At 48.5% G+C, this 26,175-nt stretch overlaps 1 protein-coding gene across 6 annotated transcripts in view; it reads left to right on the top strand.

Annotated features, from left to right (window-relative positions):
* Agap1 (ArfGAP with GTPase domain, ankyrin repeat and PH domain 1) overlaps positions 1 to 26,175 on the top strand; it is a 431,455-nt gene that overhangs the window by 369,877 nt on the left and 35,403 nt on the right. For all 6 annotated transcript variants that reach the window (XM_055616997.1, XM_055616996.1, XM_055616995.1 and 3 more), the window contains one exon: positions 4,005 to 4,227. In XM_055616997.1, the coding sequence (XP_055472972.1) occupies positions 4,005 to 4,227 (223 nt within the window). The remainder of the gene's footprint in view (positions 1 to 4,004; positions 4,228 to 26,175) is intronic.

Genomic DNA, 26,175 nt, shown 5'->3' with positions numbered 1-26,175 from the left:
TCCCTGAGTGAGCAGAGAAAAGAGGCTGGAAACGATGGAAATGGTGGAGATACCCGGTAGCACTAGGCGAGGTGGTGAGGTCTTTATGCATGTAGTCAGGGGCGAACTGTCCGCATTTCACAGCAGGCACAGGATTCTGAGCTATTCCGTGGGGGACTGCTTGATCGCACTCGCTCACAAGAATAGAACAGCTGAGCGAGACCTGCAGGTGGGGTGTGAGCCACACTAACACTCTAGGCCAAGCTTGCTCCAGACGAAGCAGAAGCACTGAGCTTCCCTCAGCGGCCCTGGTCAGCAGGTTATCCACACGCCTTGGCTGACCATAGCCCAGCAGGAGCCCATCCTCAGGGCAGGAAGGGCATCTTCCTCAGGCTCCTTTGGAAACTGCTTTAAAGTTTCTCTTTTTGTTTGAATTTTTAAATTTTACTTTCAAAATGTGAGGTGGAAAGAGAAGAACATTTATTTGAAGTGTGTTTTTGTCAAAAACTTTCCTTAAACCAGACTTTATTTTTTTTAAGTACAAAACCTGAAGCATTAAAAAAAAAAAAAAAAAAAAAAAAAATCCAGCCAGAGATTGATGTCTGTAATTGTTTCCAGCATGCACCTGAAGTTTCCTCAAAAAGAAAGCAGTCTGTGGCTTTACAGGAACTGTGGCATGTGGCAAATTAGAGGTCACAGGTCTTTCCTAACAGGGCTGGGGCATGTGCACGCTAAACGATGGGCAGGATGGGGAGACCTGGGACCAGACTGCAGACACGGCCACGTGAGCAGATGAGACAGAGATGATAAAGGCGGGGCTGAAAGCTTCAGGAAAAGAGGTCCCAGACCATTCACCAACTAAGCCGTATCCGCTCCACATATGTATTGTCTTTTGGGTTCTCAGGGTGACAGTTGCTGTTGTCATGGGCTCTTTGACAGGTCAGGGAGGGAAGAGTCTGGGGCCATAGCAGCGTGTCCAGGTCACTGAGGTAGCAAGAGGTACTATGGGGTTCAGCCCAAACCCATCACCATCCTGTTGCTTGCTCAGAGGCCTTTAAGTGCTTGGAGAGTCAGATGTGAAGTACATGAGCACTCAGGAAGAATTTTAAGTATGAATGTGGTGTGAATGCCAGGAAACAGACCCACATACTCCATATTGGCAGTGAGATGAGAGCATGTTCTCAGGTGTGCTAAAGACCTGTGAAGGGCATGTGCCTTTGACTGCAGCAGTTGCCCTTAGGAAGGAGCCAAGAAAAGAGGAGGCGCCAGCTTTAAAGATGTCTCTTTCCACTGACCCAATGGTCTGGGTCCATTGCCCACATCTTAAATGCTTGGTGGTGTAGCAGACTTCGTGACTCCCTGCTCACCTAGAGGGTCTCACTGGCCCACCAGTTCATGTGTGTCTCCCTCTGAGGATATGGCCTGAGGTCTTTCTTCAGCGCAGTGTGGGATTTAAGGCTACAATAACCGCAGATACCACACATCTCCTCCATTTGCACACTTAGTCTATCCCAGAACATAGTTTCCAAAGGGCGCACTGGCCTTAATTATGGGCTGCTTGTCTATAGAGAGATTCTGGTCCAGTGCATTTGGAAAAGTCAGCGGTATCCACCTCTCCAGGAAAGAAAGGTCCATCGCTGTCTCTGAGAATTCTGCCTTAGAGGGAGCTTGCAACCTGGCTCAGCCCAGCTCTGTCCAGAACCCACTGACAGTGAAAATCTTTGCTGGGGGCACCAATTGCCAGCCACCAGGAGGATATTCAGAAAAGGACCAGGGGAATCCCAGAGCATGGAGAGCCCTACACACATGAGGTCCTCATCAGTGTGCCAGACCTTCCAGGACAAAACTGAATCCTGCTCCACAAAGCTGTCATTGCAAGCCCTGTTGGTTCCTAGTAGATCTTACCTCACCCACCAGCCCTAGTAAGCCTTCTGATGACGTCATCCAGTTTCTACCATCCCTAAGTCCCTTAAATATAGGCTCTGGCATGGCGGAGCTGCACTGTATTCGCCTGGATAGCGTGTGTGTCACAGCCCCTAGTAACATTAGTCATTAGGAAGAGTGAGTACACAGGCTCTGCCCAAAGCAAAGCGTAGGTTCTGTGATCCCACCTTACTGCATTGGGGGTTGGTCGAGTAGAAGGTAAGCAGGACAGCTGTCCCAGGGAAGGTAATTAATTCTAGATGACACTGGTAGGCGGGTAAGGATCTCACAGAGACAGGGGAGAAGAAGTGGGGCTCAGTTCTGATCCTGTCTGCTGAGACTTTGCACTTGATCCCAGGGGCAGGTGGTAGCCACAGCGGATTTTAAGTCTCAACCTACATGACTGGGCCTGCAACATTGTGGCATGTAGGCATCAGGATGTGAACATACAAGTGTGAGCTGCTGCAGTGCTAGGACAAAAGTCTAGCTGTGAAGGATTGCAGACACCAGGTGAGAGCCTTGCTGAGGAGGGTGTGTGAGCTCCTCAGCAGCTGAGTGGGGCCTGTATCCATGCCATCTCCTTGCTGAATCCACTCCTTGCTTTTCTCACCTCTGTGACCACAGAATACCTGACAAGAAGCAGCTGTAGGGAGGTCGGTTCATCTTGACTTTAGTTTGAGGAGCTAGTCTGTCATGGGGGGAGGCTCCTGATAGCAGGAGGTTGGGCGAGCTTTTCACACCTCCGTGGATCAGGACTCAGAGATAGGACAAGAAGTGGATGAATCTCCAAACCTCAAGGTTTATCCTACTAGAGTTCCACTTCCCCTACCTGGGCCACACCCACAGAAGGTGTCACACCCTCTCAAAACAGCACCACCAGCTGGAAAACAAGTGTCCAAACACATGAGCCTGTGTGGGTCATTTCACATCCAAACCACAGCACAGTTGTCATGTTGAACCTATACCTTACCCCTTCCTTGTGTTCACATGGAGTCTGTTCTGTCTTCTGTTCCCTTTGCCTCTGTGTGAGAGGTTTTCCCTTCCTTGTCAGAGCATCTTTGAGATCACAAGCCTCTCTTCCAGGGCCTCCTCTGGGATATGAATCGGCCATCTTCTAGGGTGTGCTGATGCTAAATAAGTGGCTGGCTGCCATCTGCTCAGTCAGCTATCCATGGTCATTTACCATGTAGAGAGCCCAGGAAATCTCCCCAATGGGTCAGATCAGTTTTTGCTGACTCTTCTGGTAGACTTGGATAAATGCCAGTCCTACCTGTGAGTTTAGGACCTTCCTGAGAGCAGAGAGCCATTGGCCATCAGGGGCACCCTGTCTTTGTATAACACCTAGAGATTGTAAACACAAAGCTAGCCCTGGGCCCAGGTTCCTGATCTGATGACGATGTCGTCCAGTTTCACACAATGGCAGATCTGCCCCAGGACTCCTAAAGCCGTTCTCTACAGAAGCCCCTCATCCTGCAGAGCTGTACCCTTGTCCTGTCATCCCAGCTTGTAACATACACTGCTCCCTCCTCAAGTCACAGCTGGGGGAACTGGGTCCTGATGTAACTCCATTACATGCCCGCTGACCTGCCAGTGAGCAGTGGAGCCCTGTGAGCTGCTGCAGTGGGTAAGTAAGGCCCTTGCCGGCCATACCTTCTCACAGGAATTTGTCAGCCTGCCCAAGCTGTGCTGGCAGTAGCAGGAAGGGCCATGAGGGCCGTGCAGCCTCCAGGTCTGAGCTGGGCCCCATTGTCACCCAGTTAACCTGGTCTCTGCTTCTCACTCCTCCATCACCAGCCATCCACAGTGGACATGTCAACACAAATGGTTTGTTTGTTTTCTAATGTGCACCAGTCCTGTGGAGGTGCACGATGCTGCTGAGGTGTTAGAAGAGGTGTCTGTCCAAATGAACACCAGTCCTGGGAAACCCTGGATTTGCGACAGCTGCCAACACACCGAGTCTTCCCCGATACCAAGGGCAGCTCTAAGTCATGTGGTTGTGGAGATTGACTGGTTGGTCAGGTGTCCCTTGAGGGTCCAGGGACATTGAGAATGAGTGGTGGTGGTGGTCTGATTGAGTTTTGCTCCTGTTTCTCTTCCTGTAGACCCGAACTGGGCCAGTTTGAACTTGGGAGCCCTCATGTGCATTGAGTGCTCAGGGATCCACCGGAATCTTGGCACCCACCTCTCTCGGGTCCGATCGCTAGACCTTGATGACTGGCCCATGGAGCTGATCAAGGTGATGTCCTCAATCGGGAATGAGTTGGCCAACAGCGTGTGGGAAGAGAGCAGCCAGGGACGGACAAAACCCTCACTGGACTCCACAAGGTAGGAATGCACAGGTGCTCTCCACCAGCAGTCACACAGCTGGGGATGACCTCAGCTGCAGCAGTGGTCTGGCAACATAGGGAAATGCCGATTAGCCTAGTCTGGGAGCATCCGCTTCTGAAATTGGTGTGGAGCGGACTGGATGATTCGAACTCCTTAATATTTTATGTTTATTTTTAGGCCTTGGGGATTCCTCTCCCCTCTTGGAAATGTATTAGGCTTCTAATCTTATGAATATATTACTTTAATTAATATATTTCTAATAGGCACAAGCTGTGCTAACAGTAATTATAAATTTTTGATTCTTTGGTTCTGTATTCTCTCTTACACCCTTGGTAAGCATCTTGTGGGTAAACAGCCCCCTCACTTGCCCCTGCCAACAAGTGAGTTTATGCTAGGAAATGTATTTTATTTTCTAAAATAGACTTCTAACACATTTAATGAAGTATAGTTAAGCATAATGTATGGTGACTCCTCATTAATGCTAATTGTTATCCAAGATAAAAAGGCATTTATTTTGAGGCCATTTAGTTTCTCATTTTTCACATCCAGCAATTATAAACCATTTTTGAGAATGTGCATACATATTTAATTCCCCCAAGAGGTGGCGGAAATAGCCCATTTTCAGAGAAGTCCTATCCCATAGTGGCAGAGGGACCAACTCATCTCTGGTTGGTCTAACCGAGGACAGACATGGTGCTCAGGTGCTGGGTGCTCTGTGTCCCCTTGCCTCCCCTGTACAGGCGCTTGAGGGCTGCTTCTGCTGTGCTTCTCAAGAACACAGGAGGAAGAGGCGCGTGCTGTGCTCAGCACCAGAAGTCTGGTTTGTTTTGCCGGTGGTGAGGCCTAGTCAGGACCTGAGCAAGCGGCCATCAACCCGTGGGTGGTTAAGCTGCACATCCGGGCTTCCCGCCAGTGTTCTCTTGAGACCTGCTGGCTGAGTTTACTTCACCAGCACTGCAAAATGAATGTGTGGCGCCCCCTCGGGTGCACATCGGGAGTGAGGCTGGCATCCTTGTAACCCTGCTTTTTATTAGCCAGTGTGGAGGGGACCTGGAATGGAGGGCCAGCAAGGCGCACTTGTGCTTATTACAACTCCATAGGTTTGCTGTGACCGCTCCTAGTTGTATGTGTTAGTCTGTGGAATACAGTTAAGTGGTTTTCTCTTCAAATCAAAGATTTGCTACCCTTTGAGAAACTCTTGCCTTTTCTGATTTAGCACTCACATGGAAGCCAGCTGGACTCCTCACTCCCAAACTACCCTAAAACATTAATTTGCTTTGCAGTATCTGCTTTTTTTAATAGTGTGGCTAAATTTCAATCTGAAAATGAAAAAAAAAAATGATTGGAAGTTAAACTGTTTAATCATGAAGAAAAACATTGAAATGAGTCAGAAACAAATTAAGTTTATGCACCTGACCATTTAGTATCAAAAGTAACATAAAGACTGTTTAATGCCATGAATCAGCAACTGTTCGTTTAGAACTTAGAACGATTAGAAGCCAGTGCGTGACTGTCTGTGCGCACCCAGCAGTGAGTGGCTGAGGGAGCAGACCTGACTGCTGTTTGCCCTGAACTCCAGGCTGTTTCTTTCTGCTCTGCCCAGCACCTCACACGTCGCCCTTTACCGCTTAGAACCTCGCTCTCACAAGTAGGGTGACCACAGTTGCAACTCCCACCTTTGGTCACCCTGGATTTTTGTGGAGAGCCCTTCTGAGTTGCCATTCCTCCCCGAGGCTGTGGTAACGTGACGTGTTGACACAGAGGTGACTTTGGAATTTTTCAACTTTCAGACAAGAATGAGAGCTGGAGGCTCATTTGTACCTTTAGTAAACATTATCCAAGAAAGATTTTTGCCTGGTTAAGTTCAATAAATATTTACCAATCACGCATAAGAAGAGAGGGAGGGAGACGAGAATGAATAAAGGATGAGCATCACGACCGACAGATGGGCCCTCTTGGGAACAGCTGACGACGTGGTTCTGGGAAGTTCACAGCCACGGCTGATTTCCAGGAGAGAGGTATGGGAGGATGGAGCAGCCTAAGCTAAGTCAGGAAGGTTCAACCTGCCACGCGAATGTCCAGCGGTGTACCTCCGGCAGGGCTGGACCCTCCTCAGAACAAGAAGCAAGAATGGGTTACTCTAGGAGGCTCTTGGGCGGGAGTAGCTGATCTCAGAGGGACTACATTCCATCTGTTCCCGGGAAGAATGGAGTCAGCAGCTGGGGGTTTGGAAAGGACCAACACAGGGCAAGCCAAGGGCCACCTGGAAGGTCACCAGCCCGAGAGACACCACCATAAATGGGAGGTAGCGCAGCACATACAGGATTGACCCTGCCACCTGCCTCCTTCACCACCCCACCCCTTCCCCAAACAGCCGAAGCTCTGGAAGTCCTGGCTAGAATCAGGCTGGAATTCACCCCAAGAGAATGGACACCTAGTCTAGGTCCTGCCTGTCCAAGATGCCCCAGCCACCCTCTGACTTGGCCCTGAGGATTCAAAGCGGGGTAGTAGAAGCATCAGGGGACCTCAAGCCAATCCCAAAAAGAACTAGTTTCATCAATGTTGATGTTAGCTCAAGGAAAGAAAAAAAAAAAGTGTCACTCTTTGAAATGAGGGCCCAGGTGTTTTCCCACTGAGTTTGGAGCTGTTCCAACATGACTCAGGAGATTTATCTGACTGTAGGATGTAATTAAAAATGTGCTGCACACATACACACACTCAAACACACATACATGCAAACACATATATGTACACACAAATATATATACTCAGATGTGTGTACATATCCTAACAGAAGCATACATACAGTCCAACATACATACCCCAACACATAAAACATAGACACACATGTGCACGCACACACTCATGTGCACAGACCTGCACACATAGCACTGTGGAGAAGGAGCACACGGGAGCACACATCTTTCTGCAAAGAAACAGCCGGTCCCCCGGAAATGACCAAGCATTGGCAGCAGCCAGGCCCGAAGGCAGGTTGGGAGAGCAAGCGCCTGGCACAGCTGGCTGGCCTTCTGCCTGTTGTCCCCACACCCCTATTAGGGCAGCTTTGGACAGCCTATAATTGGTTCCAGCGATCCCCGGCCGCCCTGAGGAGTGCCGTTCAAACTTGAGCAGCGTGATCAATCGGAGCTGAGGACAGCTGAAGCAGTATCGACTTCCCATTCCTAAACAGGGGATCATTAGTCAAGGAAAGCATCTTTTAATTACTCCCAGGAAGGGGGAAAAATCTTTTTGGATGGATTCTGCAACAGCTGCCATTTTTTTCTAATACATTCGATATTAAATTTATTGTCACAGGAGGGGAGAGGATGCGCTCCACCCCTCTGTAATGGGGGTTTGATTTGGAGAAAGAATCATGTTAGAGGGGAGATCGATGTGGCAACAATTAACTACATCTGGGCTGAGATCAGAACACCCCCACACACGCTGCTATTGATATCATTTAAGCACACACTTAAAATATCGATTGTAAATGGGGATGTTGCGATGGTCATGGAAGCAGCAACGGGGGACAGAATTATCAGGAGTTTGGAGCTAAGAATAGGGGTGTTTTATGACCCTCAGTGGACCTGTTTTTGTGTGTCCAGCTGTGTAGTAGACAGTTGCGCCAGCTGAGTCTAGAGCCACCAGGTGCTCAAGGCTCTGGGTTCCAATGTGAAGAGAGCAATTAACTGTCACTGGAGGGAGTGCCAAGATCATTGGTGACCTTTTGAAATGAAAGAAGAGTAGCCATTAGGGTAAAGGCCTTATGAGTGACGTGACTACTTAGGCCACGTACAACACACAACATGGTCACCTGGCACCCAGGTACCAGCTGCCCTTATTGCATCTGGAGCTCCTGGCCCCTCCCATCAGTGACCTGAGACTTGGGAGTCTGCAGCACAGCAGAGCTTCTCCTCAAACCCCTGTGACATCTTTCCTCACGGCCGTGTTTCCAGGGCTAGTCTACACCATGCTGACCTGTCCTCCTTCATTGTCATGCCCTTTCATGAGGATGCTGGTTATATGGCCTTCAGTGAATGTGATTTTTCCACCAGACCGAGGCCCTCTGGGCCGCCAGGCCTAGTCGTGTGGCTGCCCCCACTCGGCTTCCTATATTTGTCTCCCTGATGGCTTCTGGCCTGGGAGGGTCCACAGGGACCGTGCTATTTACATTTTAGTGCAGGTAGCCTATTTGCATGCTGCTTGGCACCTGCCCGCCTGGGCTGGGAAATCAAAGGAAGTTGGAATGCCAAATTGTGTTTTCAGTTCCAGGAACAGCTCATGAGAGAAACTCTGAGCACAGCCGAAATCACCCATTACCACTTTGATGCCACTTGGAAGGGAACGTTGGCGCATTCAGTGCACATTCTCTTCCTGTCCCTAGCACCCTCTCCACCCCCGTTCCATTATCTGTAACTTCATCTCCCTGCCTAAACTCAGGACTTGTCTTTAGCCTATAAAGAAACATGCCATCGATAGGGAGATCAGGCCCACATCAGAAACCTGCGTGGGAGAAGACTGGCCACACACTTCCAGGCCCAACCAGTCTGCCCAGCGAGGGGAGTACCACTTCTCTTTGATTCTACAGGGCCGCTTTCATCTTATTTATGCACACAGAGATATTGATAAAGGGGAAATGTATCCAAACTGAAAATAATTGGATCCCTGCAGCTGACTCTGAGATATTAAAAGCAGCCCCACTTGGCTGTGTCTTTGTCTTGTTAGGTTTGATCGTAAGATCACAATATAGTAATCTCAGGCTCAAATTTCTGGCATAAAGATGCGCTGTTCTAAATGTGGCCTCAGGGACATGACTGCCCAAGCGGCCACAGGATTGTCTCGTCTGATTATTTTTCAACAGTTCTTGGCCTGCAGAGGTCAATGTTTTGTATCTTTTGAGTGTTCCTCTATGCTGGACACCTTTCTCTATTCTCTTCCTTAAAAAAAAAAAAAAAAATGGGGAGGGGAAAAGTAGGAGACGGAAAAAAGGCCTTTTGCTGGGCTGACCAGAGTCCATCTGCAGTTGGGTGGCATCTGCTCCCCACATGTCACTTCCCTCATTAACAAGCAATTGAATTAATTAAATGCTACTCAGAACACGCATAACAAGCTACCGGCAGTGTCCAAATTAGCACTGATAATCAAGGATGATTCCCTTTATTATCTTGCTAAGTGGTGTGCACACTCCGAGCTCCCTGTCTGCCCTCATCTATTTACATACCCCCAGCTTCTGCCTTTGCACGGGGAGGTTATCTTACCTAGTTAATTTGCCACGATCACCAAGCATGGCGGATTGATGCCTGCCTGGCCACCACCGCCACAGCATGCGTGTGAGGGAGCCCCCTCCCCCGGCTGCCCTCCCCCAGCCCCAGCCTTTGTAGCTCAAGCTCCCTGATAAATTAAAGGCCACCCCTGTGGTCTCTCAAGTGAGTAATAGAGGCAGAAATTTCATTTTGCAACTGGCTGATTTAATGATCCGAAGGGTAATTAATGGCCTGATTATCTTAATGTTAAATATGTCCGGCAGCAATTACTGTGACCTCCCGCTTGTCAAGGTCCGGGCTGTGCTCTTCTTTCAATTAAGTTCTCTGGGGCTTAATGGCATGAATAAACTCCTCTGATTCTATCATCCTGGACGCAGAGGGTTCAGGGAGCTGGGGGCTCGTTTGGAGTTTTAATCAGCCTGTCTTCTTCTCTGGCGACCAGAGTTAGCAGTTATAACAAGGGCAGTTTAACTTTCTTCCTTGCCCACGCAGGCCCCTTCGCGCTCGTGCGCACACTCGTCTTTTATCTTGGTTCTCTTCCCGTGTTTACTCCAGGGCTCTGGGGGAGAAATCTGTTTGTAGAGGAAGCCGCTGTGCTCCTGAGGCTTGTCTCTTCCAATATAAATTACCACGTGAACGCTGTGGTTTTTCTGTTTGACAGCCTTAATTAATTGGCAGGAGCCCCCGAAAATGACAGTGCCACTAATTGCAACTCAAAGTGAATTTCTGTCACCGTGGCGAGCCTGTCGGCGGCCCCAACCACAGAGTGAGGCCACCCTCCCTGTCCCCCGTGTGTCCAGCACCGGCCCCGGCAGCGGCAGACTCCTGAGGAGCCAAGGCTTTGAGGGCTTGCCGTCTGCTCGCAGGAGTGACATTTACTGCCAATAAAGTTTATACAATCACGGCTCTGCAAACCCAACAGCTGCTCAGGGACCTCTGCTTTTACTTAAGATATTTAGCAACTTCTCTTAGCAGCAGAGCCGGAATCTGATGCCAGAGAGCGCCGTAACTCAGGAGGCAGCCCTTCCTGACTGGATCGGGCTCATTAGCACATTGCTAAATGCGCCTGGGTTTACTGGAGCACTGGGCCCAGATCCCAAATATTCTACTATAAATATTAAGCCAATTAGGAAAATGTACAGATGAGAAGTACATTAACACTGTTTTAAAAATACCTATAGATTACAGTGACAGGAAACAGAACACTTCCACACACAGGCCGAGACCAGGAGATTGGTGGCAATTTGTGCTCAGACAGGGAGCTTCCCTATTAAACAAACCAGCTCTTATCACGGGTAGGAAGGCTTGAAGAACAGGCTTCCTAAGCTTAGCCGTAAAGGGTCTCCATTTGCAAAGGATGCCAGTACTCTCGTTCACCTTTGGACAGGTGCAGGCTTTCTCTTGCTACCCACTATCCAGGAGCTTATTTATTTACCTGATGGCTGAGGGAAGCCAGTGTGAGCTGGGAGCCAGCCTCCCTGCCAGAGAGCAGTGTTAGGTTGGAAACCTGCGTGGTTGAGGAGCTTATGGATATTCAGGTTTCTGCTCATGCCTGGAGGATGTCTCTCAGGCACCTTGACCAGTTGAGCCTCTGTCCGCTTGGGAGAGCGTGAGAAGGAAGGGTACAGGAAGGTTAACTGTTTCAGGCTTGAATTACATACCGTGAGGCAACAAATGCTTTCGTTGCGTTTCTTGTGACATCTTCCAAAGGGTCCTGTCTTTCAATGCAGTTTTGTGGTTCCATGTGGGAAATACTCCTCCCCGTTTCCGTTGTGATAGGAAGGAGGGTGAGCATACATGGTGTCCCTAGTTCCCTGTGTGCATTTCCTGGGCACGGAGGGATTGTCATTTTCAGATGAGGATGAGGTGGGTCTGGGATCCCTGTGTTCCCTGCCTGGCATAACATTGACCACTTGAGCCGGAATCTGATCCCTGGCACCATCCTTAGTCCTTCTGACCCCGTCCCTTCTTGGCTCTACAGCTCAGGAAAGATCACAGTCGCACAGCTGCCAGAGGAGCTGTGATGTTCGCAGGTGCCATGCCAGGCCCCAGCCCATTCCGTTGCACTCCATTTCTCTGTCCTTAGCTGCCTGTGTCTGGGTGTAGGCATTAGTGTAAGCTCTTTGCGTAAGGTGATATGCTCACGGTGTCTTCCCACTAATAAGCTCTTGAAGCCTCACACAGTAAAGGAAGAAAGAACAGTGAGTTACTGGTTTCTGGTTGCTTCCATGTGGCAAACCTGTACTCTGCTCCAGAGTCAAAAGTCTCCACTCTCCGAAGCTAGTGCTGATCTGAAGTATTCCTGCAGAAAATGGTCCTGAGAACCTGAACAGCTGGTGAGCCACCACAGATGCTGGCCAAGCCGATCACGTGGGCATGCCCTGGCCCTGGCCTGGCTTTACTCTGCTGTGTCCCTGACGCCCCTCCCCAAATGTGGAGGCTGCGCGTCACCCATCATTGTATCTCCGTGATGAAATACGGAGCTCCGCCAGAGGATTTGGAGTTCAGCATCTTCTGTGATTCTAGTTTCTTTAAAGCAAGGGCGTGTGATCCTTTGTAAAATGAAACTAGTCACTATACCTACACACTTAATCATGTGGAGTTAATGCTAAAAGGAAATAATATTTATGAAGTTTCCTAGGCCCTTTCTTATCTAGAAAGTACACTAGGCTTTGTTCATGGATCCTGCACGCTGCTAGTAAGAGGGACAGGTGGCCTATGCACTCTCCCCTAAGTGCAGGGGAAATGTTAGCAGTGTTAGTTCTGCTCTGTGTCTATACACTAGCTTAGGCAGCATCAGCAACCGCCTAAAAACACAGATCCTCAGGACCCACCCATGCTTATGCAACTGGTATCCCAGAGGTAAAGTGCAGGACTGTATTTTAACCTGCAGGTGATTCTAACACACGCCATAGGTCAACACTTTTGCTTCCATGATCAGAATGTCAACAGCCCTGCCCCTGGGCTCTCAGCCTCAGCCCAGGCCTCCAGACAGCACTCTGTACTTCTTGAGACTCACACCATCTGTCCTTCTTCCACATTTCAGTCTTCCCTGGCATGTCCAGAATATCATCCCAGCAAGAGTTACAGCCACCTAGCATCCCTTGGCCCCTAGAAGGGGATTCACACACTATGTTCAAGTGGCATTTGCCCCAAGAATGCAAGGTTGGTTCCACATAAATCCACACATATGCAAGCACACAGTAATTACTGAAGGAGATGTAGAAAACACTTCTCACTTAATTCATATCTTTTTGTGATACAAGCTCAACAACCTTTACAAAAAGAGTAAAAGGAAAACTTCTGAATACGATGAAAGACATCTATGACAAACCAACAGGTCCCCTCATACTTAGGTTCTGCCAACTTTTACATGATCTTAAGAACAAAACAAAAATGTTCCCACTTCTTTTCAACATTGTGCTTGAAGTTCAAGCCAGGGAATTTGTCAGGGTGAAAAAAAACTAGGTTTATCCAGATGAGGAAAGAAAAAGTAAAATGTCTGCCTGCAGATGATAGATAGTGTTTATGTCGAAAATCCTGAGTAAGACACTAACAAGTAACAAATTAGCAAGATTGAAGGGCAGGAGATCATTGTACAAAACTCAATTATGTTGCTAAAACTAGTAACAAATAACCAAAATAAAATTAAGGAAACAATTCCATTTATAAGTAACATAAGAAGAAACATTAAAAAAACAAACTTGTGCACAGAAAACTACAAAGCATAATTGTAATTGTAAGAGATCAAAGGAGCACTAACTATCAGGATACAGGCTTCTGATTTGGAACATTAATATTGTTTGGATGGCAGCTCTCCCAAATTGATGTATAAATTTAACATGTCCTTCCTGAAATCGCAGCTGTCGTTTAGTTTATCTTTTAACAAAAAGAAAAAGAAATGGACAAGCCAATAGAGAAATGTAATTGATGTAGAAATATGAGATACTGTAAAACTGACCAAATACTTTGAACTCAAAAAACAACAAAGTTATTCTAGATTCCAAGACAGTGCAAGCAGGAGTTTGTATCACTCAGTCGTAGAGAGCCAGTGGTCCAGAAGCACACGGAACCTTTCTGACAAATGCTGGTGACCTCCACTGACGAGTGCATCACCATCATGACTAGCCTGAAGTCTCCCAAGGGCAGCCAGTGTTGAGACACTTTTCTATGTTATCTTACTAAAATTGCTGGTATCTGTTCAAACTCAGGTGATGCCCTGACGGGGAAGAACTGCCCGAAGCCTAACCCATGACTTGAACCAGGCCTAACTTAGCTTGTGGACCTGTCTCTACAGGGTCCTCTGAGAGGCTAAGCACATGCCTCTCACGCCTGGAATTACAAGTACATGTGCTATGCTTTCTGGAGCGTTTGTCAGCGGAGACTGCTGAAGCCCAGGGTGGTTTTAACCAGTAAGAAATAGCTTTGTTCCTAATGGCAGTGGTACCCTTACTGATGACCATGGAATGTGGAGCCTTCCAGAACCTGCCCTCCAGCAGATAGTTGACTCTGTTAATTACTTTCGTAGAACTGTGATAAAACGCCATGACCAGAGGCAACTTCTAGAAGAAAGAATTTATTGGAGCTTATGATTCCCGAAGGAGTAAGAGTCCATGGTGGCAGACAGGCATCGGCATCGCAGCAGACACGGTGGCAGGCAGCAGGAACAGGAAAATATAAACATGAGGAAAGAGCAAACTGAAAGTGACAAGAGGCCCCCACTGACATACTTCCTCTAATGAGGCTCCATCACCTAAAACAGTACCACCAGCTGGGGGGCGCCTGGAACCAAGTGTTCAAATGCCCCAGACAATGGGACACATCTTCATTAAAACCGCCATCGTGTCCTTCAGATAGTTTTGCTGTGTAGGAGCCTTGTAACTTTCCCGGGTGGGTGTGGAATGAATGAACTGAAAAGGATAAGTGTGTTTCCACTCTAGATTTCTGAAGTATGCCTTTCAAAAGAGTACTGAATGGAGGTAAGAGGAGGCACACATTCTGCAGCCTCCAGAGGAACGCGGTAGATGCTCACCTAGTAGCTGAGAGATTATCTTACTTTGTAATGGATTTCTATCCCCAAAACCCAAACTAAATTTGGGTTGACACATGGTTACAGTGACCCCTAAATGGACCTACAGAATATCTGTCTTGCAGAAGAAGACTGTTGAGAATATGGTAAATCCCAGAACATGAGATCGTATCAGCTGCTGCTGCCTGCTCTGTAATTCAAAGCTTGTTTCAAGGGCTAGAGAGATAGCTTGGCCATTCAGAGTCCTTGATCCTCTTCCAGAGAACCTGAGTTCAGTTTCCAGCCCCACATCAGGTGGTCCACGTCAACCTGCAGCTCCAGTCAAGGGGATCTGACACTTCCGGCTTCTGTGGGCTTCTGTGGGCTTCTGTGGGCTTCTGTGCCTGTGTGCACAAATGCACATGTAGACACAAATACCTGCACACAGTTTTTATATATACATATATATTATATTTATGTATGTTTAGGTCTTACATATAAATATTTATATAATATAAAAAATTTTATATAAATTTATTTAAAGCTTTTAGCTGGCACAAAAAACTCTGGAGCGCAGAGTTCCCTAAGATTCACTGGGTAAAGCTGTGTATGTGGAACACCAAGATGAAAATAGGATCTGTGCTGTGTCAAGGGGTTCAGACCCAGCAGGAGGCATAAGCCTACTGAGGCATAGTCACCCCAGGCTGATGAGGGTGACGCTTCCAGGGAGGTGCAGACAGAAAACTTGCTTTTAGACTTGTAAAAAGTAGGCATCATGTTGGGAAAGTACCTGTCTGAAGTAACCTCTGGGTTGTTTTATGTTTACTCGTGGCTTTCAAATGCTAGTTCCTACGGTCGTGGCCATCACTGCAGAACAGGTGACCTAGGCAGCGGAAGTGCCAGAAAGCCTGCTGGTGGGGAAGCACAAGTAGACAAGCAAAAGCAGCCGCAGGGCGCCCTCGGGCCCGGCCGCTCCTGGGCCTTGGGCAGGACCCTGACTTGACAGAGCGAGCTTTTGGCAGTGTTCTGAGTCAGGAAGGCTACCTTCCAAGCTGTTTCTGAAGAAAAGGCCGGGAAAATGAGTGAGTAGGTTTCCTCCTTGGTCAGTCAGAGAAGGCAGGAAGGCAGCCCCAGAGAGAAGTGATAACTGCAAACACTGTTCCGAGTGTCGCTTGGGGTCCTCCATCTGCCTTGACCTCCCACCTCTAGTTTGTCACCTGTGGAATGGGGGATACCTCTCAAACAGATGGAGAAATTGGGTAGAATGCCAGCTGGGGCACGCTTTTACAGAATGCCTGCCGCCAAGTGTCAAGGCTGTGCGGCCACATGCCTTGGAAGCACTGTGTCTGAGCAGTGTGGAAGAGGCCAGGGTGTGTCCTCAGAGCACCCCAGGTGAGCCACTGCCGGCCCGCCCTGTGCAGAGCCAGGACACACTGCTGGCGTGTGTGTGACAGTCTACCTAGGTGCCGTTGGGCTTAGTGCATGAGCAAGACTTGTGCCAAAGTAGGATGGCCCTGGTGACCCCGAGTGTGACTGTCTGCTGTTTCTGCACCCTTTGCTCTTTTCTCCTGGTGATGTGGTATCCAGCACGGTGGGAGTCCCTTCCTGCTCTCAGGCCCTTTTCACGCTTGCTGGGCAGCTCAGAGGCACTACACAGGGCCACCATTGGAAGTATGGGCCCTCATGCAGCCTAACAGTGGAGGCCTGCTTTTAAACTGCTTTCCGGGTTCTGAGGGATTCCAGGGGGGCCAGGACAGGAGAAGCCCACTCCGTGGTAGAGCTGGAGGAGAGCCCATGGTGCTGGTATGGGTGAGACTGGACCAAAAAGGTACACCTCTTTGCAAAATTGCCTTCTGGAGCCAGTTCTTAAACCCAGGTCCTCTCAGGCGCTATGGCTGCTATCCTCACCTGGCCCACTCTAAGTGTGTCCGTCACAGGGGCCACATGGAGAAGCAGCTGTGTCAGTTCCAGCAGCCTGCAAATACTGAAGAGCCTGGGGCTGGCTGCATAGAGAGGCAGTAAAAAGCCCTGCCTCCCCATCCCTTTCTTGCCCTCTTGTGATCTGAACAAGTGTGACAGTGCAGGCGAGGCAGGTGCAGACAGCACTGTCACAGGCCTGAAGCCACCATTCTTCACAAGGGTACATAGAAGCCACCAGCTTCAGGACTGTATTGCAAAGTCCCTATGATCAATGCTCTCTCTTGCAGTTTCAAAATGGCCATCCAAAGGGAGTTAAAATGGCACGCACAGGGAGCACACCTCTGGCTTCGGTTTGAATGAATCAGACCCGAGTTTAGCCAGGCCATGGTCAGCCAGGTGATGTCTAAAGGACCTCTAGAAGCCTGCTTGCTAAACAAAAGGCTGAGGATCCACAATTTGGGGAGGGTTGTAGCACCTTTGAAAACCCATAATGCTGCCCATCAAGCTCTTCATCTTTTGTAATAATATCTTTTGCCACTAAATAGAAAGTTTGCAGTAAGTGTGGCTTTAACTCAGATATTCAGCTAAGATTCCAGGGAGTGGCTCCATGGTAGCCTGGGTGACCCCACAGTTAGCATGTGCCAGAAGCACTAGATCCACTGTTAGCAGCCCTGTAGGATATGTTGTCTAAGCCCAGAATGCCCTGTATCCTCAGAAAATATCCTTAGCTCATACCATTCTTCCTCCAGAGCGGCCACCATCCCCAAACTGTGATGGGATCCATCCTTTAGCGGATCTAGTTGCTAAAATGTGGCTCCCTGACCAGGCATATGCCATGACCGTCACCTGAAATGTCAATGCCTTACTTGAAATGTCCAAACAGAATGTCATGCTTGGTTGTTGGAATAAGTTAGGACCAGCTAGATCACTGAGGGCAGCTAAAATATTCTGTTTGATTCTTTTATTTTTATTTTTTATAACAGGGCTTTTCTCTATAGCCCTGGCTATTCTGGAACACTATATGTAGCCCGTGCTGGCCTCAAATTCACAGAGACCCTCCTGCCTCTGCTTCCTAGTTGCTGGTATTTAAGGCATATGCCACTATGCCTGGCTCTGTTTGAGCTTTTAAAAACTTACACTGGGGGCTAGAGAGACGTAGTTAGGAGAGCGGGCTGCTCTTTTAGAAGACTGTACTTGAGTTCCCAGCACCCACTTTGGGTGGTTCATAGCTGCCTTTGAATCTAGCCGTGTAGGGTCCAGTGTCCTCTTCTGGACATCAGAGGTGCCTGTACTCACATATGCACGTACCAACACACAGGCCCACATAAACACAAAATCAATACACAAATTTCAATTGAGGTCAGCTTTGCATATGCATTGCACATATCTTAGATGTGCTGCCAAGTCTGTTTTGATACCTGCGTGCATGCGCCTACCCATGGCCCTTCCATCACCCCTGGAAGTGTCCTCCTCCCTCCTTCCTCTCCCTCCTCAGGGCAGCCGTGCAGCTCATGCTGATTAGCACAGGCGTTGCTTACAAAAGTCTCTGTAAAGGGACTCATGCAGCACACGTGTGTCAGTTACTTTTCTTGCTGCTACAATGAAAGAACTTAAGAGGGGAAGGGTTTGTATAGCTCACAGTGTGAGAGGGTACCGTCCATCATGCATGGCAGGGAAGACATGGCATCGGCAGCCGATGGTGGCGCATGCAGCAGCGTCTCACACTCATCTTGGAAGATCAGGAAGCAGACCTCGAGGACCAATGCTTATCACTTTCTCCCTCTTTCATTTTGATTTAACTGAGGACCTCAGCACGTGGTTGGTGATGCCCACATTTAGGGCAGGTCTGCCACTGTTAACCCTCATATACACACAAAAATTCTGCCTCACTGAGGCAGGTGCCCTAGAGGTGTCTGGTGTTTGGCCTTCTCCAGAGGAACCACATTGGATGAAGATGATTTGTCTTGAGCCACACATTAAATGTAGGGCTGGGTGTCCAACCTTGACTGACAGTTTGCAAAACCATACATAAGTTTGCTTTGTGTGGTATTGTAGCACCGAGAGCTATCCTGGTTGTGTGCAGCCCACGGTTGGATACCCTTTAATGTTTTATGTGTGGTGTGTACATCTGTGTGTATGTGCGTCCATGTGGAGGCCTGAGGTCAGCACCACGTCTTCTTTCGTTGCTCTCCCTTCGAAAGAATTGCTTTATGTCTAATTATGTGTGTGTCCGTGTCTGCACATTTCTGACAGGGCCAGAAAGACCAGGTTCCCTGGAGATGGAGTTACATGTAGTTGTGTGACTTAGATGTAGTTACAAGACTTGAGTGCTGGGAACGGAAGTCAGGTCCCTCTGCAAGTATTCCTAAGCTCTGAGCAGCTCTCCAACCCCTCCAGCTTGTGTTTTTGAGACAGGGCCTCTCACTGACCCTGGAACTCACCAGTTTGTCTAGATTAGTCAGCCAGCCAGCCCCAGGGCTCCTCCTGTCCCTACCTCCCCAGCACACGGATTACGAACACGAGCCGCCATGCTGAGCATTTTGCATGGATGTTGAAGTTCCAAATTCAGGTCCTTGTGGTTGCATAGCATGCACTTTACCAACATCTTCCCAGCCCATCCCCAAGAGATTGACTTTTTTTTAATGGTTTTTTGAGACAGGGTTTCTCTGTGTGTAGCCCTGACTGTCCTAAAACTCGCTCTGTAGACCAGGCTGGCCTCGAACTTACAAAGACCTGCCTGCCTCTGCCTCTGCCTCAAGCACTGGGATGAAAAGCATGCACCACCTTACCTGGCTCCAAGACATTTCTTAATCCAGGTTGTCAGTCAGGAGTAGCAGTGTTTTTGTGTCTGGATTCTATAACTTAAAAGAATATAGTGGGACGCTAGTCTGTATCTGCCAGAGGTACATTTTGTGTGTTCTTACAAAGGTGTGCCCAGTCTCACCGGTAAGTCGTTCACCACTCCGAAGCCCTTTGACCACCAGGCACTGTCTATGTAGGTCTGGCTAGAGTCATGGCGAATTGTTATAACTCAGACAACAGGATTGAGTCTCTTCCTTATCGCTATGATGCACTGGTATGGATGGGTGTTCAAAGTTCAGGACTAGTCTAGTGTCTGCATGGCTACAGTGATATTGAGAACTAAATTAGCTGCATATGCAACTTGTTGCCAAAATTCTGGCCTTCCAAATGAAGCTATAAATCCAATGTAACTGTCATCTCTTTTTAAAGGGAAATCAACAAACTTTTAAAGGGGGGCAGGAGACTCTAAGAGTCAGGTACTTTGGGAAAGAACAGAAACTTAGGTTTAAAAATCCGTGCAGGGCATTCTGGGAAGGAGCTACAGAGAGGGTGGCTGTGATGCATCTCAGTGGTAGAGCACACACCTACCGTAGGTGATTATTTGACCCCAAGACTGAAACCAAAAATGATCACGTTGAAAAGGAGAGATGGTTCAACCATTGAGAACACTGCCTGCTTGTCCGGAGGACCTGGGTTTGATTCCCAGCACTCACCTGACAGCATATAGCAACCTGTAACTCCTGTCATGGGGGATCGAACTCCCTCTTCTGGCCTACAAACACATGATGCACAGACATGCTTGCAGGTAAAACACACACACACATTAAATAGATAACAGTCAAATGAGAGAGGAATATTGTCATGTGGCCGTGCCACATTTGCCACAATTTCCTACATCAAGTGGTCAGAGCGCTTTATTGCTGTCTACGGTAACAACTAATATCAAGCCAGTCCCTTTGGGGAGGATTAAACGCTTTCTCAGTGAATAATGTGAAATAGTGTATGCCCTGAACTATGGGCGGAAACCAGGGGTTGCTTGTACCTGAGGCAGTGAAAGAGGGCCTGTTTCTTCATTCTGGATAGAAAGATGGCCTCTCGGCTAGCCTATTGAGTTCACAGGAATTAAGACCCAGCTACAGTGAGGGGTTTTCGTCGGTGACTCAAGAAAGCTGCACATCAGTGAGTTTCCCAATGGTGTACTCTACACCATGTCCCAAGGGAGAGCTGTTGTGGGCTTTCAGGCTCGTCCACAGGTCCTACACCATCTCATTGGGCAAGAGGAGGGCAAGTCATATGTTCCTATAACAAGGAAAGATGCTTACTGTCAGGAGATAATTAGCTGCAGGCCACTGTGAAACAACCAGTGGACAAGTATTCACTGTCTTCCTTAAAAATCCAGTAACGCCTGGAGTAGCCAAGCTTTCACAGAAATGTGCCCATATCCCCTTCTGCCTTTCCCAACACTGATGGCAAAAGTAAAAACCGAGAAGACCCTTCCTGGAAAGGGCTTGGCAGCACCGTCCACAGCCTTTGCAGTGATGTGGCTTCTGACGCAGAGAGGCCTCTCTAACGCTTAGCCAGAGCCGTGGGAGGCATGTGCGAGTAACTCCCACAAACACACCCTGCCCTACTGTGTTCCTGCCTTGACAGCCTCAAGTTCCAAGTAATGCAAAAACCCAAAGTAGATAAATGGAGGAATATGCAATATTTTATTTTACATTTTTGCACTTACTTATTCGGTGGGGATTGGAGGAACATGTCACAGCACACATGAAGGATCGGAGGACAGCTATGGGCGTCCTCGTCTTCCACCATGTGGGCCCTAGGGATCAAACTCAGATTTTCAAGCTTGGGTAGCAGGTTCCTTGACCCATTGAACCATTTTACCAGGTCTGGTATATATAATAATTCAATGTAAAATACTGTGTATGCCATGTTCTATAAAATTAAGTCAAATCTAAGTGTAGTATATTTGTACACAGTTGTACATAATTGTGTATATGACACATAGTTGCCGTGTAATTCACGTAATATATTTTAATGCTTGCAATTACTTTGTCTTCTGTATGATAATCCTGTAGCATATACAGTATGACATGTTAGCCATCACATACATTGCAGCTGGAAATGTAGCAACAGGCAGATGCCCACTGTATACAAAGTCAAAAGCAGCTTGTAAATTGGACTGTACCCTAAGTTGGTCGTTGGCGCCATGTGTTTAGGATTCCTGTGAGAGCAAAGCTTTAGAGGGAAGTCTCCAACATGAGCGTCATGCCTGTGCCTCTCACCAGATGTGAGCCGGTGGGTAGCACCCCAGGGACCACTTGTCTGTGCTCTATCTGGAGCCTCTGTGAGAACACTGAGGCTGGAGGACACGAGTCCTGTTCTGTTCTTAAGACCTACATGGCCTTGAGACCTGGTCTCCCCAGACCCGTTTCCTCTTTGTAAGAGGTACTATTCCCACAGGCAAGCTCCCTCAGAGGGAGGATAGAGGGTCATGGGTAGCTCTCAGATGCCTTCTTCCCCTGTCTCTCTGAATAAGATGGAGCGTGGGTCACATCTAAACCATCACAGCCTAATTGTGAAGCCCTTTCACAGGTGAGAGCAGCTGTAACCCTGTGAGTGATTAGGGGTCAGGCTGACCCACCATCCCACCCCCACATGTATAGTCAAGAGAAATGGAAGTAAATGTGCAGTGGCTGCAGAGACGGCCCAGCTGCTGCTCTTGCAGAGGACCCAGGTCTCTACCCGGCACCTACGTGCTGTCTCACAGTGGCCTGTGTAACTCCAGGTCCAGAGGACCTCGTGCCCTCTTCTGGCCTCCTTGGGCTCTAGACAGACAAGTAGCGTACAGACATACATGCAGGCAAAAACACTTAAAACATACCAAATTAAATATTTCAAAAAAGAAACCCATAGATGTTGTTCACCCAGAAACCCATAGATGTTGTTCACCCAGAAACCCATATATGGTTGGTTGTAGCAGCATGGTTCTTGTCACCCAAAGAGTGGGAACAAACCAGGACTGTTGACAGATAAACTCGGCGTGCTCTCTGTTCATGCTGTCATCCAGCCTGGCACATGAATGGTCTCGATTCACACTCTGGCGTAACTGAGCCTTTGCCATTATCTCAAAAGATCCTGTGTACAATTCTGCTTACTCTGAAGTCAGCAACGGGAGATTAGTAAAGACAGAACTGGCCTGGTGGTTGCCAAAGGCTGGAAGGGAGCAGCGAACGGACGCATGAGGAGGGCAGTGGCTGCTCATGGCCAAGGGGACAGATGACACAAATGTTCTGTATAGCCACGTGACTGTATGACCAAACTGCCCGGGAGCGCACTCTAAACGGTGGAGTGGCAGATTGTGCGCCTTACATCTCAACAGGGACAAGAAAAACCGTGCCGCATCTTTAAGTGATGAGGAAAAAACAGACACAATGCGTTCTGTTTTAAGTGAAGCCATAGAAAGCTGTTGTGTTCAGGACAAGTAGTAACCATTTAGGAGTCCCAGGAGGGTTCACAACTCCTAGTCAGAGGCAGCTCATACTTTTTTTTTTTTTCAGTCACCAGTAGTTTTGTCCCCAGCATTCTTTGTAAAAGATCAAAAAATCACTGAAGCCATGCATGCAGGTTCTCAAGTCTCCAGAAGCTGGGCATAGTGGAACACGCCATTAATCCCAGCACTTGGGAGTCAGAAGCAGGCAGATCTCTAGGTTGGAGACCAGCCTGGTCTACAAAGTGAGTCCAGGACAGACAAGGTTATACAGAGAAACCCTGTCTCAAAAAAAGAAAAAAAGAAAAGAGTCCCCAGAAGTGGCTAGAGAGAGGCCACAGGAGGGCTTGTGACTGTGCGGAACTGTGTTAGTTTTTAACTGTCAACCAGCCACAACTTAGAAGGCAAGTCTTCAGTAAACTGGCCTGTGGGCATGTCTGTGAGGGCTTCACTGTTAACTGATACAGGGAGACTCAGCCCAGTGGGCAGCGCATTCCCTAGGCAGGAGCCAGGCAGGTAGTAGTACATGCATCCCCCTCTGCTCTTGACTGGATATCGGGCTGCGTTCTGACACCACCACATCTCTGAGTTCTTCGCTGATTTACCTCCAATAATGAGCTGTAACCCGGAAACCCTTACCTCTGTGACATCCAGCCCCGTGGACATCTGCAGCTGTCCAACTTTGGTGTTCTTTCTGGAAGAGGTGAATTGAGAAGATACTTTTCACAATGACAAGTGGTGGCGGCCAGGATATGTGCCCCAGGGTCTCTGCTGGGCAGGTGGAAGCCGAGCCGGGCACCATTGGGAATAATAGCCCTTAGACCAGTTGATTGTTCTTCAGATGACGGTCAGCTCCAGGAGAGAGCGAAGCTTGCTTGAAAACAGGCATGTGGTGGGCCTTTCGTTTTCTTGTTCAGCAGTGTTTGTTTTGTTTTCTCGTCATACTCTCTATGCTGCGCATTAGGGTCTCCTGTATGCCGGCCAGCTCTCTAACACCAAGTCCTGAGCCCTCACTTTCTGCTCTGCCTTCCTACTTGTCAGTTCTATAGTAGTCATGTTTGGAAAGTCAGAGAACATGGGGAAAGTAATTTTAGTTCATGTAATAACCCCAGCTTTGTAATCACTATAGAAAAGTGTTAGCAGGGCTACAAGATGGCTCAGCAAGTAAAGGTGCCTTCTGCCACGCCTGACATGGTACACTAAACAAACAAATAAATTGAAATATTGGTGAGCTATTGAGATTTTTCTTCTACTGAGTGTGTTCACACTGCATATCTTAAGTGAGACTAGCTGCACTTCAGGTGTCCAGTAGACACTAGCGTTTGGTCATTGTGGATCTCACCACTGTATGGCGACAGTACCAGTTGCACAGCCAACACGCAATACAGCTGTGGAACTGGAGTACATGATTAGGATATGTAAGGCTTGTGCTGGCTCCCTTCATAGCAGCCCAGTCTGGCAGTAGCTCATCCAGTCTGGAAAGAAAGCCATGAGTTCATTCAGAAGGGCCACGCCTCAGGACCCTGTGACATCCCACGTGGGTCAGATCTCTTGGAGATCCTACAGTCTCTCAAGTGGGATCCCAGTTGGCAGCACATGACTCTTTAGGAACAAGTCCCCATCCACACTGTAGCAAATGGCTTGTGCCTTGATTGCCTTTCCAACACTGTGGGCCCTGCTGCCTTTCCCCACCCCTGGGCTTTCCCCACGCCTGCTGTCTGCTCTTCGCATGTGCCATACTTGTCCCTCACCGTGTGGAGATATCTGACCATCCGGAGACCTTTGTGTCAGTGCAGCTACCTGGACCAGGACTGTGTGCCCAGTAGAACCTTGTGTACCATGCTGCCCGCCCCCTGCAGCTGCCAGCTTGGTGCCCCCCCGACCTCATCATCCAAACAAAGCTTTGTAAGACAGCCCTGCAGCTGTGTACATAAGCTTCCCAGGCCTGGCGTGGTCTGTAGGGCCCCTTATTCCAGAGCAAAGCATAATCGCTTCTAGAGAAGTCAGAGCCACTTCTGGAAAGGCAGAGGATGATGGGGATGACTTGCCGGGAACACAGCCCAGTACTTCTGACTTCCAGATGGCCCTTTTATGAGGACAGCCTCCTCATAAAAGTCCAGTGGCTTCTTCCACTAGAGAGTTCTCCTTATGACCTTTCCAGACCTGCTCTGTGCATCCCAGCCACCCGAGGGCGCCACTTTACAGATCGGCACCTCAGTACCATGTTTTGGGTTCTCATTTACTTGTATTGTTCAAGAAAACCAGGAGGCCCTTGAAGTGTGGGAGACCTGTAGCACTCTGTCCTTTCCCCCTGATCATACACCCGCATGATCAGTTACGGAAGGTGTAGCTATTTCTTTGGTCTGAGTTAGGCTGCATGCAGATGAAAATAGGAGGGCCTCAACAGCCTCTAGAGTGGGAGGACTGCCGCAGCCACCCAGCGGAAAGCAGAGGTGGGCGTGTGTTCAGGCCTGTGCAAGTTAACACAGGCTCTTAATTCTCCTAAGTTTAAGTTCAGCGATTTCAGGCTTATTCCAACAGAAAAAAATTATTTGTTTGTGCTTTAGTGGTCCGCATAAAGCCTGCACCCACCATAGTAGGTGTTTCTCATCCACGCCAAACCTAAATAGAAGGGTAGAGTTTTAACAAATCATTCACAGAAGTAGCTTAACAGAGACCAGAAACTCCCTCTTGGCAAAGCCCTTGGAGGATGTGTTTTGCTTCCAATTTTCTTTTTCCTTTATTCATCGTATATGCACTGACTGTTAAGGCTGAGCTTTGTCGTAGAACTGGACACAGAAGGCTCACACACTGAGATTCCCCTCATGTGGAATAGCCAGATAACACAGAGAAACAGCTGCCTCGTGTGGGACCTGTCGGCCCAGCCTGGCGTGAGGAATCCTGTGGAATGGAGGGAACAGGCTAGAACCAGCTTCTGGAGATACTTGCACAGCCCTGTGGACTTAATAAAGATCTCTGTATTGTATATCTAAAACAGGTAAATTTTATGGCATGTAAATTATACCTCAATAGAGCTGTTAGGGAAGAAAAAGACTCAGCATTGCCCGCCCCCACCCCAGGGGGCTCCCAGTTTACTGAGAAAGCCAAAGAAAGGGCAAAACAAAAAGGCAGCACAAAGGGGGGCGCACAAAAGGACTCACTCCCGACCCCTCCACGGCCATAACAGTAAGCTGAATTCCAGGCCAGAGGACAGCCCATCTGGCCCCAGCCCTGCTTTCCTAGGGTTGCAAAGCCTGGGTAAATACAGATCTACCAGGCCTCCTCAGTCCAGGAAATATCCAAGGAGCAAGGCATGTCCTCCCATAGGAAGCTCCCGTTCACCTGCTAGATCCACTTTCCTATCTCCACAGACTTCATAAGCCTTCCTACATTCCCTGCCTGATTCAGGACTGTGATATATAACAATTAGGTACACACACACACACACACGCACGCAC

This window comes from Psammomys obesus, unplaced genomic scaffold, assembly GCF_907164565.1.
Source record: "Psammomys obesus unplaced genomic scaffold, mPsaObe1.curated_primary_1811, whole genome shotgun sequence".
NCBI classification, from domain to species: domain Eukaryota; kingdom Metazoa; phylum Chordata; class Mammalia; order Rodentia; family Muridae; genus Psammomys; species Psammomys obesus.
The sequence above is the reverse complement of the archived record's forward strand: the minus strand, read 5'-3'. Positions and strand labels throughout refer to the sequence as shown.